Genomic DNA, 17273 nt, shown 5'->3' with positions numbered 1-17273 from the left:
ATTCAGAGAATATTTCCTAAACATCTTTCAATTTCTGGCCTGCTTTGATTAATCACTTCAATTGTCTAACCAAAGGGGAAAAAAGAGACAATATATAAAGCTTGATAATCATACTCCAGTTTAATCCTCTGAAGAACATTTTCACAAATTCTGAATTCACAAATCTGACAAGTAATAATGTAAAATAAGAAAAATACAAACTGAAGCAATCAAGCAAAATTGTACCTGATGCGAGTTCAGTAGGCCAATGGTTTGCCAACGGCAGCAAGTTGCAGCAGAAAACTAAATGTAGATACCTAAAAGTTATCTGAACTGCATCTTAAAGAACTGCTGTGGAGCATATCTGATTTAGTTTTGAGCTAAACACCAAAAGTACACCAAATAAAATCAATTTATGGTATGAATGTAAACGATTAAACAACGTATATATATCACAGATATAAATCACAGAACTGTAATATTTAGGTGACTCCGCATAACGTTTTTGGGCATCAAAGTGAAATTTAGACAAACACAATTTGTTGAATCCACCTGTGACGATGGAGTGGTTCAGAATGTGGGTCGACAGTAAGATGATAAAACATTGTAGATTTAGCTGAAATGAGAACCTGTAAAAATTACTTAAATCCATAATCAGCTAAAAAAAAACAAACAAACAGCAAAGGAGTCAAACTGAGGAGACTGAAAGGATATTTGACACAATACTGTGGCATTTGGACACGTATTTGCACATTGAATCTTTACAATGGCACAAAAGGCTCTCCAGTTTGGATCGGACAGACTGAAATATGAGTTTCCCCCCTCCTTTTTCCTTTTTCTGGTCCCCATGTGTGTCGGTGTAATCACTTCATCATTGATAGTGTTTCTAGGTTTAAATATCCTGACGCAGTTTCTATACTGGATCGGTACAGGGACGCTCACTTAATACAGGGACGCATACAGGGAAATGTATCAGTCAGGACACAAATACAATGAAGCCCTTTTTGGATTTAGCTGCTTTTGCTGCACTTCCTGCTTTTCGTTCATGCTTCAGGATTCAAGGGCTGTTCAATTAGGCGGCGGCTGTGAGGAGAGCACTCAGCCTCTTCCTTCAACTGAAAGACAGAAAGAAAGAAAGAAAACACAGGAACTGATGAGATGAGTCTGATCTGCTTTGGTTTGTGTGGTCATCACTGAGCGAGCAACAGTATCTGTATGACAGATAAGTACCCAAATACGAATCAAAACGCACTGTACAAAAGGGGTTAAGTTGCAAATTCAACTCAAAAAAGTTTATCTTGCTAGTATTTACTGTTTTTACTTTGCAGAAAACATAGGCGTCTTTGCAGTTTTAATGCCATATTAAAATGCTTTGTAAAGTTGTAGAAAAAAAATAATCTCACATTGCAGAGAAAAAAGAAAAAGAAATTCAAATAAAATCCTACAATCACTTACTTTAGTGTTAATCATGGAACATTTTCCTACAGGAGCTAAACTATCCAGCTTACAAAAGCTTCATTCTTTGATACGGTATTCTGATAATCGCCTCTCACCTGGAAATAAACCTTTTCAAATGTCTAAAAGTCGGAGTGGTAAAACACATGGGAAGAAAAATTCATGACATCCACCAAAAACAATTATTCCACTTTTGTATTGCACATTCTGAAATGTTATATTTAAATGTCCAAATAAAATATTCACCAACTCTAAAATCAGTGTGAAATAAACGATTTATTTCACCAGTCTGAAAAAGAACATGTAATGCAAGCAAAAACAACCAAATATGTAAAAACTGACTGATGTGCAGAAAAATGATAGTTTAGGCAGTAATGCCTCGCCTTACAGTGCAAGAGCTCAGATATCAAATTCATTTCAGCAGCTTTAAACAACCTGTGCAAAACCATCACAAATGATAGCTAAAAAGGGTTGTTTACAAATATAGCTAATACTCTGTATGCTGTAGATTTCAAAATGAATGAAATAATGACACTTATGATGTAAAATGTGTGGTTTTTTTGTTGCCCTTTTTGAAAACAAATCCCGCCAAGATGGTCTCAAATCTGGCAGAAACTCTTACGCAGTACAAAATACATATGCCTTCACAACTCCACATAATGAGGATAAAAACGTCACGAAACCGCTAAACCCTTCCTCTATGATTTTGGTTAAAAATAAAATTACATCCCCAGTGTTCATATGGAACTTTGAGCAAGTCAAAAGAGGAAGAAAGAAACAGATCAAAATAAAAGATTTGAGGTGGGAACCCCCCCTGGTTGACTTGACATGGAATGTCCCAAGTTTGAATAAGTTAAATGTGTGAGCATGTCGGAGTCAGACACAGATTCCGACAGACACACAGCACAGTTACACCCCTCAAGCACATCCGCCTGCCCCACACAAAGACACACACCTGCTCTTTGATGTAGCTGTTCCCACAGGGTGCCAGCCCTCTGAGAGCCAGTCCAACAATGAAGCACCACAACGACAGTCCGGTCTCAGCTGCCGACAACACAGCACAAGGGATCCACAGAGCCAGGGTGGTGTCCTGAGACACAGGAAGATGAAGTAAAACTTTTCACCATTTCTTTTCTTACTCCTCCCCCCACTATCAAATGTACACCTTAAAACGTTACATCCTTAAGAACAAACTGGAGAGAGAAAAAAGCAAAACTCACATAGATTCGTGTGGTATCGAATGCACAGTGGGGGCTGATAGGTGACCGAGCATTGATGGGCACCACCGTGTCGTTGCATCCAAACAACAAGCCCTTCCCGTTCCTGGCGACGGTGACACAGATGGCCAAGAGGAGCCCGGTGAAGCACGCTGCTGAGAGCAAGGTGTTCAGGAATGACGAAATCAAAAGACCTATTTGCTGAAGACACAAAGGCAACTTCATCAACTGAGGAAACAATTAAGAAAAAAAAAAAAAAAAAAAAAAAAAAAAAAAAAAAAAAAAAACAGGAGGCGTTTCAATATCTGAGGTCAAACACTTACCAGTTTAAACTCATGAAGATTCCTTGATACCACAATGGCAATAATCCCAGAGGCTATGCTCTGAAAGGGAGAACAAGGTAGTGCTTATTAGAATGCCATTCTTATTATTTTCTATTATTCACACGTATGCATGTTTGTGTTTTGTGGAAGATGTCGATATGTATGTTGGTGGGTTTGGTTGGATGGGTGTGGCTGTCTTGTTCTATCCTCGCTGTTTTTATTGCCTCTGTAAAGCACTTTGTGAAACATATTTTGTATGAAAAGTGCTATACAAATAAAGATTGATTGATTGAATTTATGTGCTCTGGGAAGTAATCCTGGTACCAGTGATGTCAGACTGTATTTCTAATTTAAATGCCTGGCCTAAGCCTACCTCATGCACAATGAAAGGAACTGAAGCTATAACTAAGTAAGTTATATGCATATATAGCTTATAATCTCTTGCATTTCTTCTACTGTTCTTGTAAACCACCCCATTATCTCGTTTGGAGGCCATTTGAAAGAAAAGGGTAAATTAACGCAATCTCATCACTGACATGTGTCAGTTTATATGATAGATGGATGTAATAAGGCCTACCCTTGAGGGATTACGGATTGGTTTGAAGAGCTTGCTCCCGTTTGACAGGCAAGTTCAGTCTTGATTGCACAGAAAGACACACAACGCTTTTACTTTGCTACATGATGTACAGTAACAAAGAGGATTGCTGAGGTGAATACAGGTTAAAGGGATCAGTCTTAGTCATAAAACAACAGCTTTGAGGTAAAATGTTAGACGTGTGCAATGATTGTTCTTTAAATGTTCCCATTTTACACATCGCTACAACCGAGTCAACTTTGGATGAGAGGAAAGGAAATTCTAAAGACTTGACTCACCAGCAGGCCAGATGTGACAGAGATGATGTTGGCGACCGTGTATTCAGTACTAATATGCTGGCTGGGTTTGGAAATGTGGCGGAGAACGCTTCCATGGACAATAGCTCCAAAAATGAAGTTAATATGGCCAATCAGGATCAGAGTTAATCCCTTTTTCATTAGCCTCCCTGGCCCTTTGTCTTTATCTGGATGACAGAAAGACAAAACATAATGCGAGGACCAGATGTACAATTAGTTGATTTATCAATTGATCTAATAGCTTATCAGTGCTCTCTGCTGGACAAACAGTAACCACAGCTCTATTTCTACTGGCTGACACAGCACAATGTAGCAACACTGAGCTAAAATCAGCTCCGTGTGTAGAGTCTGTTGACAGTCCAATGATCATCTGCTGCATCATTCATTTCCTTTCCTTACACATACGTGTCTGTTACCTGCAAATTCACCAAGATGAAATATCAAACTGAAAGATTTGACAGCAGGATGAATCATAGGCTCATGTGAAAAGTACACAGTAACATGTTAAAAAAACAAACAAAAAAAAACAACCAAAAAGTTGATTATCTTAATTTTCTTTCCTCTGTAGGTCTTTCTTAGCCAACATGCCTGTAGACTATATTGACAGAATTGTAATATATTCAGATAAATACAGTTATCAACTCTAGGTTTGGGTAGCTTTTCAAAGAACGCTATTCTTCATCTTAGCACGCGTTGATGGATGGAGGCTGCACTGACTGCAGTCGAAGAGAAGCGGTAGGGCCTACTGACCGAGTGGAGTCTTGTTATTTTTAAATTTCAAATGATCTGTAACTTTCTGTTGAGTTGCCTGCACACTTCCTATTTACCAAAAAACTGTATAAAAGCGAGGTAACCAACAAATCAATCGGTTCTTCCAGTGCTTGTAGGCCCGTGGTCACTGACACCCACGGAGGGTAGTGTTGGAGCACAGCTCGCGACATTTCGACAAGAACACGAGGCTTTGTTCAGTTTTTCAGCACCTTTGCGCTGTGTTCAACCACTCACCGAAGCTGCACATCTCACTGCCGGGACTTAAGTTTTCCTCTGAACCCAACTGTATCCGCAATTTTCGAACAAACCGTTCAACGACAGAGACGATTCCTACCTACATGGACTGTCCACTTCCTGTGTGACGTCACTGGACTCACCTGCGAATTACCTGCAGCTCGCTGGACGCGGCCATCTGCTCCACGTACAGATCTGAACACAGCTCGTAGACAGTACACCACAGCCATTTCAGAACAGACGCGGGCGCCTTTGTTGCATCATTCGTCACACCTGTGGATGTGTTTCTCCAATAGGTCTGCAATAAAGATACTCAAAACAACAAAGTGGAGCAGTCGACACGTTTATTTGCAAGAACAAGCATTCTTACTTTGATTTTTGTCAGGACACAAGTCTCAGCAAAGAAACGCGCATTTACTGACATTCGTTTCATATACAAAACCCAAGAGTTTCGGAATATAACAGAAAGCTCAAGGAGTAACAGGCTAGAGCCACAAACCCTGTGCGATTATTTAATAACCATTTTCATCACCACCAATAAATGGGGTGGAAAGAAAGTAAAGAGGGGGGGGGGGGGGGGGGGGGGGTTGTCTGCACAGAGTTCATATAAAGCTCTGGTGGTCACAGTGGTTGGTTTGAACCACTTCTGTGGTTCATTTACATTCCTCAGGCTGAACTGAGCACATCTTTGGGAAAATACAATCTTAGACAAGACATACAGACAAATGAAAGTAAACAATGCAATAAGACGGACTACAGGTGCCAGATAGAGAGGAACAGTAGCTGGAAAACATTGAGTTGTACAGCATTACAATTCAACCACCAGCATCAGAGCAACACTCGGTCTGACAGCTCAAACAGTTTTCAGTTATTTGGTAATTACATGTATGTTTTCAATAAAATAGCAGATATGGGAAAATATTCCATGCAACCATATCTGAATTGTTTACATTTTTCTACACACAGAACTTTTCTTTGAATTTTCTGTGCACAATTTTTTGTGGTCCTGAATTGTAATGAGATCCCAGACACAGTAGTACCAGTAGTCCACAAAGAATTCTGAGCCAAAATATCAGAAAAAGGCCACCATAAACTCCCTTATCTTAATCCAGGTCTCATCAAGACCTGTATGATCCAAGATACTGTAATCAAGTGTTTGAACAACCAAACTGTCAGTTAGCAAATAAGAACTGAAAAAAACAAACATGAAACTTTGTGTCGGCTCAGACTCTCAGCGTGGTCGCTGTGTAAAACCACAGGAAACAACAGGGACACAAGTAAAGAAAAACACTTGGTGGGCAGTATCTGTTACACATACATAACGAACACTGACCTATCAGGAAAAGGCTGTCCACTTAAAGCACGATATGGCAGCCGACCTCAGTAAACGTGTACTGAACATATGAATTCATCCTAATGGCAGAATAGCATGTGTGAACTCAACAAGCAGCGAATCGTAAATGGAATAAAATAATAAAAACAATATGAAAGAGGACGTTAACACATGTAAGTTGACACTAAAGCAGGAAATATTTAAAAGACACGAATCAGAAATTCATTGAGTTCACAGTACCTCAAAATAAGCAGGTTGTAACTGGGCAAAGAAAAATGATGAGATTCCTTTTCCAAAATGCAAAAACGCACATTCATTTTTTTCTTTTCTCTATATCAAAGGCTTTTTAAATTCTAAATGTTTTAAATAATAAAGTGAAGTGAGAAAGTTGAACCCAGTTTAGAAACTACGGCTCATGTTTAACCGAGCAGGCGGATTCAAAAACGCGATACAGCGCACAACTAAATGAGCCAAATTAGGGGAGGGAGGTGAAGCGAGGATGTAGAAAGGAGTGGAGTGTCCTGGGTTTTCTCATTATTATGAGCTTCAGACGGTGCCATTAAAATCTAAGAACATCAGTGAGTTAGCTGTGTGACTCCAGTGAAGGAGAGAATCAGTTCTCCGGGATGTTTGAAACCAGCTTCTCTAAAGGACAGAAACGGACGAGGCAATTCCGAATGTAAACAAAGTACACTCGAGGAAACAGTTGGTTTTAATGTAATCTAATCCTTACTGCTGGGACCAAGTACAGTGTTAATACAGGTCACCTAACTATGAGACTTAACCCCTACATAATAGTCAACTCGTTTAAAATATTGCCACAAATACAAGAATGAATGAATGTTCTTTCTTTTAAAAAAGAAGTCACAGCAGGTGGTTTCTTTGGAGTTTTCTGGCCTTATGGTTACAGGTTTTGTGTCCTTTAAGGTAGTTTTATTCCCCGAAGTAAGGGAAGCTCCACTCCTTTGGTCACATCACCACCCAAAGTTCTGTGGACGCAAAATAATAATAAAAAAAAACCAATGACAGTGACAGTATCGTGTATCTAAAGGGAGCGCGTAACAAGCTGGAGAGTGTACTTCTAAGGAGACTTGCTAGTGAAGCGTCTGGTTCAATGTTTCTTCGAGCAGTGAGGATATTGCGAGTTGGTCCACCTGTAAGAGGGCAAACACACATTTTAAACACTTCAGGATCTTATGGAAAAAATATAAATTTGCCAACTCAGATAATAAAGACAAAACTGTTTTACGATTCAATCAAAAATGATGGCGGCATTAAGAAGAAAGTACATATACCATCAGCCTCAGAGAGACAGAGTGGGTTTGTGTGAGGGCATCAGACCACATACATGTAACAGTGATCGTGCAAAATGCACGATGAGGCTTAAATGCCTGGTTGAGAATTTGTGACAGACATTTCATGACCCCACTGCAGGACGTAGGGCAGTGCACTCATCTACAGCGTCACACAGTCGAAATGGATCTCCATTAGAACACAGAAAAACACTCACCTCGCTGATTAAGCCCAGCTGCACCAACTCTCCAGCCAACTTTTGAACACTCTCGTCTGAAACACACACCACCTACAGTTAGTGGTTCATCATATTAAGGTAACTTTTACGTCGACTCTACTTCTCACACACACACACACACACACACACACACACACACACACACACACACACACACACACACACACACACACACACACACACACACACACACACACACACACACACACACACACACACACACACACACCTGACAGATGTTGGGTTCAGGTACATACTGCATTCAGAATACATCGTCCAAACCACCGTACAACATCTCTGGAGCTATTTTGTGGTATAGATAAGTATAATTATTGTATTCCAGTGGACACACACAAAAAATAAAATAAAATAATAATATTTTATATATATATCTCAGAAGAGTACTAATAATCCTGTCCTGGTTACAATCTCTTAAAACATGTCGTCTTTTGACTTAGTGTCAAGTAAGCAGAAGAGCTGCCACGGCCGGCCCATTTAAAAAAAAAAAAAACATGCTGTCAATTTATAACTGTAGCAAGAATGTGGCAAAGACGACAAAAACCAGAGCTGCATCACAAGTGGTCTGATAGACAAGGTGCAGGTGAGACTTCCAAGTGGCCTTTCTGCTTTCGCTGATGTAAAATCAACTAACATTATCAGTTATTATCTAGTTTGGACGAAGAACAAACTTGTTTTGAACGCATTCTTGAGAATGGAGGTTAATTACAAAAAAAAAAAAAGAAGAAGAAAAAAAAGAGGCCTAAGGGGTGAAATTTGAGTGGCTCAGTCAGCCTCTGACTGTGCATAGTGTGACTTTGAACTTTGGTGTTGATAAGGAAGCCTTTAAAGAATATCCCGATATCAGCAAGAGGGTCTGTTTACAAAGCGGACAGGGTGTGTTTAAGAGACTGATTAGTGTGTGTGTGTGGGGGTGTGCTTGGAATGATATTAAGGTATGTATCTCAGCAGAATTAGGGTGTGAGCATGCAAGAGAAGATATACGACGTGAGAGGCAGTAGAGGAGAGAAAGCAGAAGAGATAACGTCAAGTGATTGAACATATGGAAGCGTGAGAGACAGAGAGTGTGTGTGTGTGTGAGAGAGAGAGTGAAAAAGAGACTGTGCAGAGGAGCCGACAGCTGTCAGCTACAGCTTCTCACAATCCTGACATTCCCAATACGTCTGCAACATTATAAATGCCTGCCATAAGTATGTGTGCATCTGCATTAGATCATGCTGCCTACATTATTGCGACATTATTGTTATGTCCTCATTTGTCTTCCCTTCAGATGATCTTTTTGTCTGCTCTGTGACAAAGATGTGAAATGAAAAGACTGATTTTTGGGTACTTTTCTTAAACAATTGAATTAAACATTTTCAGAAAATATAATAAAGACATGTTATTAAGGGCAAAGATTCCAGGACACAATTTATATTTCAAAATGGAAGTACAAGGTTTTCTTGCACACCAGCGGCCGCGTGTCTCTCAGCCTAAAATAGTCTTGCATTCTGTATTTTGTGACACCACTAAAGCTCCCTGTCTGAAACCTCACTCTCTGTCTGACATGCCCCCCAAAAAACGGACATGAACACGGAGAAGTGCTGCTTATCAAAACGATTTGGTAAAATCTAGAAGAATTTTTTCATTTATCATCACCTCCAGTAATAACTTAATCAAAGCTGTAGTCCTAAACAGATTTCTTTACTTTTTTAAAATCTAAATACCAATTATTTGTGAAACGTGCTTCCAATGTTACCCCCAAAGCTCATTGGTTTTGTATTAAAATTTCCCTGTGAACCACATTCATCTCCAAAACATATGAGAACAGTCGTGTGTACATTTCAGACTGGACTCTGAGTGTAATGTAAAACTGATGATGTGGGGTTGATCTTACGAGGTAACATGTCGCAGCTTAGATGTCTGTTCAGTTTATCTTCCAGTTTCAGCAGTAACGTTACCTTCAAGGAGAGAAACGGATGATTAAGAACACTTTAAAATCCGCTCAGTTAAGAAAATAACAAGTTGTTAGAATGTTGTTGGTCTACGAGAGGAACTGAAATGGTACATTAGACATTAATTATACAACAAGTAATCCACCTAGAAATGTTTTAACCGACACTTACATGATACTTTCCTCCCTCCTCTACAGGTTCAAAGTTACACTGCATATGAATGACCTGGAGGAGAAGAACGTGAAACATTTTTTATTCTGCTCTTGGTATGATCGTGCAATATATAAGTCTATTACTTAGGAAACACTGCCATCAGGATAACTTGTGTAAGACTTGTTGTACACACCCTTCGTGTTTCCAGCTCTGCCGGTTCAGGTGTGGGGGATTTGACCAAGGGGACGACCACAGGAGATTTAACAGTCTCCTGGTGAGCCTGCTGTGGACAGGGCACCCCAAATGCTGTCATTGGATAAATACCATTCCTGGTCCAACCGGGACAGTAGAGAAGAGGAGAGATATGCAGGGATCACAAGTTGGTGTGAGGGAATGAAGGGGGAGAGAAATTTGAAAAGTTTGTGATATAAAAGTTCCAAATAAAAGAGAAATTAGGGTGATCGTTGTGGCCAAATGACAGCAGATGACAAACCACAAAATCTGTTTAGGTTCCAGGATAAATACTTCAGGCCTTGCATCTGTTTGTTAGGTTGCTCAATACTGTCCCCACGTGGCTAAATTATGTACCTTTGGGATTTCAACATACTGAGGGCACTTGGTATAACACTCAATTGTCTGATTCTAAGCTTTTTCCTCAACCTTGTTGGGAAATGAGCTTAAGGAAAGACGATAAAACAAATTCATTTGGACTTAAGGAGAAACAGCCATGCTGCCATGAGAATTTGACGCTGTGATGTCAGCAGCACTGCAAATGTTAATATTCCACAGAAAGTGCTTTCGATGGTTCTTCTAATGCAATCTTATCACACTGTTACACAAATGCTACCCCCCTAAAATTATATCTCATATAAGTATAATAAGATATAAAATATTACTTCATTATCAAGGTTGGTTATACAAAAAGGAAAGAAAAAGACACAAAAGGCAAACATTTTGCTGTCAAAGGCTGTTCATTATCATGTTGTCATCATATTTGTCCACACAAATCAAAGTAAGTACAACTGAATAAATACAAATTGAGTATAATCGATAAATATAATCACATGAAATAATATGAAAGCTCCGGCCACGAGGAACTGTGAATAGAATATTTGAATAGATTACATCATGGCTGCTGCTTAGATGCTTCTGGATCATTTCACTCAGTTAAAAATCTTCCTCAACGATAATTCAACCGGACCTTTGTTTTTAAATCATGATTTGATTCTTACCTCACATCCTCCAGGAATTTGTCAAGTTCCAAGGCAGGAAACTGCGACAGCCTATGAAAAAAAAAAAGATTATTCCAATATCTAAACATATAAAAAAACGTTATTCCTTACAAAATGTCTGCAATAAATTTAAGTTTTTGTGTTCTGTGGGATAAAACTGAGTCTGAATGGAGACTGTTTTCATGTGTATGACCCTAACTCTCGCTTGAACAGCTTCGGGCACTTACTTGAGCTGAACATCCTCTTTAGTCACAGCCAGGACCAAATTAGGGTCAAGCTTCTTGGTTATCTCCTCGAGGGCATTCTCAGGAATCATGTCTGAAAATCATTAATATGGGTGACTTATGACACCGGATGCATTTTTTATCAAAATAAACACTTGCTTTATTACACTCGATTTTTCATAGGCAGAAAAGGTCGAAACCGGGGCTCAAGCGCTATCTGAGGTCAAACTGCTTTAGCTATGCCAGACGGTGCCAACATGTGTCCTTCCAGCCTTTACAAAAAGAGACAGCTAAGCCAAGATGGGAAATATGCAGAGCTGTATCTTTTATCACATTGCAACGTGGGCGTCATAAGCAGCTCACAAAGTTTGACTCAAAAATCTCATTAATGCCGTTGTAAGCCACTGAAAACCAACGCAAACATCCAGCTACGTTGGCATCCATCTGAAGTTAAGCTTCACGTTCCAACAAATTCCAAGAAATATATCCGCATCTACAGACTACCCCAAAACAACTATGAAGAACCACTTTTGCAAATCACAAAGCTCTCTGTAGGGATTGGTGGGTGTGCAGACATGTGAAACAGAAATCAAACCCTCTTTGAATTTCAAGGTTTTACATGTCAGGACATAATGAAAACAAAAGTAAAAAAAAAGTCTTGTCCTTACCAGGTCATCGAATAAGTAAAAACGGCCCAAGATGGACAACAACATGTGATATGTATACATCATCAGCAAGTGTGAGCATCTCCATTAAATGAGACGTTTTGGCAGTTTGCTGGTCTGAAGCATTCAAATGTGCCAAGGAGCAAGGACGTGAGCAATGCTCTTAGATTAGCATTTTCTGCTTGCCCATCAATCTCTAAAGGGGTTATCAAGCCATTTCCAAACCATTTGGAGTCCATCATTCTACAGTGAGAAAGATTGTTCACAAGACTAAAACATTCAATGCATCTTCACCCCAAGGTCAAACTCTGCAGTGATAAGAGAAACTGCAAAACATCTCTGACTCTTAAGACATCAGCTAGCATCCAGTTTGCATGCTAAATGTTAAAATTTGTGCCAGTACAATTAGAAAAAGACAAAAAAGAACAAACTACAAACTACATCTGAACAAACTACAAGGCTTGTGGAACAAGGTCCTTTGGACAGAGCAGTTGTCTCTGACAACACAAATCAAAATTCTCCTGAATGACCAACCATGGAAATTAATCTATAACTATTTGATGTATAACTAATACAACTAATTGGTCTATGTTCAATAGTGTGTGTGTGTGTGTGTGTGTGTGTGTGTGTGTATATATATATATATATATATATGTGTTTAGGACTCACGTTGGTGGCTGACAATACAGTGCGCAGCCAACAGTTTTAAGAGGGGCACTTCAAAGAGAGCTTGGTTAAACAGCAGCTCCCGGGCTGTAGGCCTTGTGCTGGGATCAAGTTCAAGACACTTTTGGATTAATTCCTACAAAAATAAACATCTTAGTTAGGCACTTCTGAACAATCATAATGCTTATATAAACTGAAAGTGCCTGTGAGCAATAGGACATATTTAGTGTACACACAAAGCTTTATAGGATATACTTCAAGGGAGTCAGGAACATGTAAACTCTGTATCTCACCCTCTGCAGTGGGTCCTCCAGCAACTGTATGGCATTGTTGATGGCTTCCGGAGAAATATAAGAGGAGTCTCCATTCCCCTGAATTTCCAAAAGTGCCATCTGCAGCACATCAGCACAAGTTAACTGACCGCTTTGAGAAAAGGCTATCAGTCTATAATGCTACGCATTATAGGCCCCAACTCACCTCTAAGGCACACATGCCAAACGAGTAGATGTCTACAGCTGTGGTGACATCATCATCGGCTAGATTTTAAAAAAAGAAAGAAAAAAAGAAGAAAATGGATTAATGGTTAATGATTAATGGTCCACACTCGTATTTCAGGTCGTACAATGCACATTCAATACGTTTTTCATTCACTCATAGAGAACTTCTTATAATATATTTATATCCAATACATGCAGCCACACATCAGTGAGCTTATCAGGGGGCAAAAGTGGGGTTCAAGGTGTCATGCTCATACATGGCATAGAGGGGCCGGGCTTCAAACCACCAATCTTACGATTGGAAGATGGCCACTTTACCAACTGAAAAAATTTATTTCTACATATCAACATTTTCAAACAGTCGGGAGGAAAGCAGTAAAGTCTCTTTCTGGTCATGTTTACCTCCGTATTCAGGGGCAAAGAAGTGCAAGTCTTTCTGTTTCTCGTGACATGTCTTCACGTGGTTGTTAATGGTGTCTGGAGCAACTGCAGATAGCACAAAAGGGGAGAAAATGCAGAGTGAGGCTTTATGCAGAGTATTCATGGTCTTGGAGGATGTGCAGGGCTGAATTCTGCGAGAGAAAAAAAAACACAGACATAATTTTGGCAAAAAAAACCCACAAACAAAACAAACTCAAAGTGCCAACTAAAACTATTCTTTTGTACATACAATCATAGAAAAATTAATTAAAAAAAACAGTGAAATGAAATGTACAGTCTTTAAAGTCATAATTCAGTGTCATTTAACTCTATAAACATTGCTTCAGCTCCGCGACCTAAACTGTTGGGATGAAACTGATATCATTCTATACCTGATCCGATCTTAATGAGCCCATTGTGCTGAATGAAGACGGTGTCACAGGTCAGATTGCCATGGATGATGGGTGGGTCACATGAGTGGAGATAACTGCACAGCAGGGTGGTGAGGAAATAAATAAAAGAAGCACAAAAGTACATAAAGAACTCACTTAGGAACTGGATTATTATCTATGCGATTGTATGTTTCTTGAGAATGACAACACTGAATTTAACTTAACATATGAAAGAGGGAAACTGACCTTAGAGCAGACAGGATCTGTGTGCACCATCTCTTCCAGGCCTGTAGGATCATACACCTTATTAGAGCTTCCAAAATGAACAAACTATGTTACAGTAGTACACACTCCATCTGCAGAGCCCCCCCCCCTTAAATATCCAAATGTCAAACCATTATCACTGAACTATTAAAACTACTCCTTGTCAGTCTGATCCATTCAACATTTAAATAAACGATTTAGAAACACATTGGATCTACCCAAGCTACCTTTTCATTCATGGTTTTGTGATTCTTCTTTGTCTTCTTCAGAAACTGCTTCAAACTTCCAGATGACATGTATTCAGTAATGAAAATCACCTATGGGAAGGAAGAAATAAGGATACAAAACATGGAGAGATATGTTCAAATGGAAATTTCAAGTCGTAATACTATTCATCCAGTTAAGGATTTGAAGGCATGAGACTCACCCTGGCCCTACTGTCCTTTGTATCAGCCCAGTACTTGTGAAACTTGACAATATTTGCATGTTCCAGATGGATCAGGTTATCAAATATGGCCTTCACTTTCTCCTAAAACCGAGCACAAATGGCAAATGTTTAGCACAGTTATAAGAAATAAGTAATACATGTTGAATTGCCCCAATTGTCTTTGTGACAGTACGACTCTACAGCTGTGGAACAATAAATGCTTTACTTCGGCCCCCCTTTAAAAAACAACTGTTTGCTTCCCTCTTACCGTCTGCACTCGCATATAATACACTTTAACTAAGTTAAATATACTTTAACTAAGCCATTCTCACTTACGTGCTTAGAGACAAGAGAAGGACTCTGACATAGAGAATAAAATGTGGCTCGACAAGAACACGTTAAATAGAAGTCATACATTTTCTAACCATGACAGAGTCTGAGTAAATCACTATAGATAACAACGGTGCTTTGATTTAAGAAATATTTACATGTTTGTCAGATAGAAGGTTCATTCACACGCACGGTTAAATGCTGTGTTCAGCGATTGAGTTCAATGAGAACATCACAAAACGACCCCTCTGCAGCTCTAATTGTCTGGACACTGCAGTAAATATAAGAGCTTTATTTTCACGCAACTCATCTTTAAATTTATTTTTATTCTGTACACAACAGGGTCGTTAAAGCTGTTAAACCAAACAACACCATTTCTCTTTAAGCCATTCCGATATGAACCCCACCCTCGATGAGCAAATAGAGAAAAATGTGTCCCGTTTACTGCTCTACAGTCATCTGAGCACAAGTTGGGATTATATGACAATCCGTGAATAATCAGCAAAGAGACTATTTTTGTTTTATTCCTCATCTGCAACTTGGCCTTACCTCCAGCGGTTTGAAGTTCTTTCTCTCGGAAATCATGACTTCATTCCAAACCACCTCCACACCCTCCTCTGTGTCCATAGCCAAATATGCAGCATCTATTCCAGGGACATTACGCTGATTCACCTACAATAAAGGGGGGCAGAAAAAACGGGTCATGAGATCATATATTTCAGCTGAGATGAAACAGAATTTAGAGAATAAAGAAAAATAACAATTTCGTATGTATATATTTATACTTGAGATCACCATTATGAGAGGTTAACAATACATTAAATATCAAGTTATTATATGTGGTGTTAAAGCACTTACAATTATCAGTTACAAGGATGCTTAAAAAGAAAAATTAAAACCATAAAGGGTATTTTCTTTTGACAAAAGCTTTATAATAAGTGAAACCTGAAACCCCTTTTTAATGGATGTATGTGTGGTGGAAGAGGAAGTGTGTGACAAGCAGTCACCTCCTCTCTACGTTTCTGCCAGCGGCCACAAGGACTCTCCTCCAGGATTTCTGATTCATCCTCACTCTCTTCCTCATCCTCTGTTGCAGAGGTGGCATCAGGGTTTTGGGAGGCCACGGGGGAAGGAACAGATGTTCCACCTTGTACCTGTGGGGTGTTGCTGATCACGCTCCCTGCCGTCAACTCTGGGTTACCCTCTGCACCGGGATCTTCCACCTCCTCTGCCTCCAACATCATCACAAACCTTGTAAGCTTTGTAAACTTCCTCTCACTAGGCTTCTGATTATTATCAGGAGATGGGACGCCTCTTCCTCGGGCTCTGTCGCTATGTGAACAGGTCACACATCCATTTTTTCTTGTTCAGGGCCACACCGCCGATGTAACGTTCAGAGGAGGGAAGAAGAGCTAGAAGACAAAAACCCACACATTAAAAGAGGCACAGTTAAAAGATTGCATCGACTTTAGGAAGTAACGTTACAAGCACTATCAGCATTCACCAACCAAAGTTACCGGGAGCCGAATTCATGCTCCTGTGATTTACAGGTAGCTTTGACTAAAAAGGACATCACTGTTACATGACACCGCAACAACAGTCAGTCATCTCATTAAGATAAGTAAGCTGGCTGATCTGGTAAGGCTCTGTTAGGGCTAATTTTCTATGTTAACGTTAGCTTAAAGTTCATCCACCCACTACTTTGCTAACTTTACCCCCGGTGGGCAAGCTACTGGGAGGCAAATTAACACGTTGCTACCATAAAAACTGAAACAACAGAAGTATTAAAGTCTTACCGAGAAACAGAACACAACTGCTAAAATAAACAGGTCTGGCTACATATTGTAGAAAGCAGTAAATAAGGGCTGTGAACAAAAATGCTAGTTCGTCATAAAAAATGTAGCATCTCAAGTCCCTTTCTTTCAGCAGAAGTGGGAGGGGCGGGGCAGCGCTCGAGGAGCGCTTGTTTGCGCACAGAAAACGCAGCGTAGTTAATTAGACCTTTTACAACACGTAACACTATAACGTTAAGAAATAGCCAATATTATGCTGTTTTTCAGCCACAGACACGACTACACGTCTATTGAGACACTTTGCAGCGTTTTTGTTTGTTTGTTCTCACTTTGACATCTTGTTTTACGTCTTTTTTTTTTTTTTTTTACAGAAGCCCACTACGAGACCGACGGGCAAATGTATTTATTTTTTGGTAATTTCAAATGCACATTTGATAGATAGATAGATAGATAGATAGATAGATAAATACTTTATTCATCCCAATTTGGGAAATTGTTTTGTTGCAGCAGCATACAATAAAATA

At 39.5% G+C, this 17273-nt stretch overlaps 2 protein-coding genes across 4 annotated transcripts; both read right to left on the bottom strand.

Moving 5' to 3' along the window:
- Window positions 1-101: 101 nt before the first annotated feature.
- Window positions 102-5110, bottom strand: krtcap3 (keratinocyte associated protein 3). 2 transcript variants are annotated; one of them, XM_075463194.1, is made up of 6 exons: window positions 5014-5110; window positions 3848-4032; window positions 2975-3034; window positions 2655-2852; window positions 2390-2524; window positions 102-1094 (listed from the first exon to the last, which is right to left on the bottom strand). In XM_075463194.1, exons 2-6 carry the CDS (start codon window positions 4004-4006, stop codon window positions 1023-1025), a joined length of 624 nt encoding a protein of 207 aa, XP_075319309.1. In that variant the 5' UTR covers window positions 4007-4032; window positions 5014-5110; the 3' UTR covers window positions 102-1022. The 2 variants fall into 2 exon arrangements, with proteins under 2 accessions (XP_075319309.1, XP_075319299.1); XM_075463184.1 differs by lacking the exon at window positions 5014-5110 and adding an exon at window positions 4871-4996.
- An 87-nt stretch (window positions 5111-5197) lies between these two features.
- On the bottom strand, window positions 5198-16891 carry LOC142378545 (nuclear receptor-binding protein-like). Of its 2 annotated transcripts, XM_075463170.1 has the most exons (19): window positions 16753-16891; window positions 15964-16368; window positions 15506-15628; window positions 14627-14728; window positions 14427-14516; window positions 14182-14222; window positions 13936-14030; window positions 13526-13609; window positions 13104-13162; window positions 12920-13018; window positions 12630-12762; window positions 11299-11389; window positions 11072-11122; window positions 10033-10168; window positions 9858-9911; window positions 9629-9692; window positions 7714-7769; window positions 7283-7357; window positions 5198-7192 (listed from the first exon to the last, which is right to left on the bottom strand). In XM_075463170.1, exons 2-18 carry the CDS (start codon window positions 16198-16200, stop codon window positions 7298-7300), a joined length of 1575 nt encoding a protein of 524 aa, XP_075319285.1. In that variant the 5' UTR covers window positions 16201-16368; window positions 16753-16891; the 3' UTR covers window positions 5198-7192; window positions 7283-7297. The 2 variants fall into 2 exon arrangements, with proteins under 2 accessions (XP_075319285.1, XP_075319275.1); XM_075463160.1 differs by having other exon boundaries at window positions 5198-7357.
- Window positions 16892-17273: the final 382 nt, after the last annotated feature.

This window comes from Odontesthes bonariensis, chromosome 1 (assembly GCF_027942865.1).
Source record: "Odontesthes bonariensis isolate fOdoBon6 chromosome 1, fOdoBon6.hap1, whole genome shotgun sequence".
Classification (NCBI taxonomy): domain Eukaryota; kingdom Metazoa; phylum Chordata; class Actinopteri; order Atheriniformes; family Atherinopsidae; genus Odontesthes; species Odontesthes bonariensis.
This window is presented reverse-complemented; position numbering and strand designations above follow the sequence as displayed.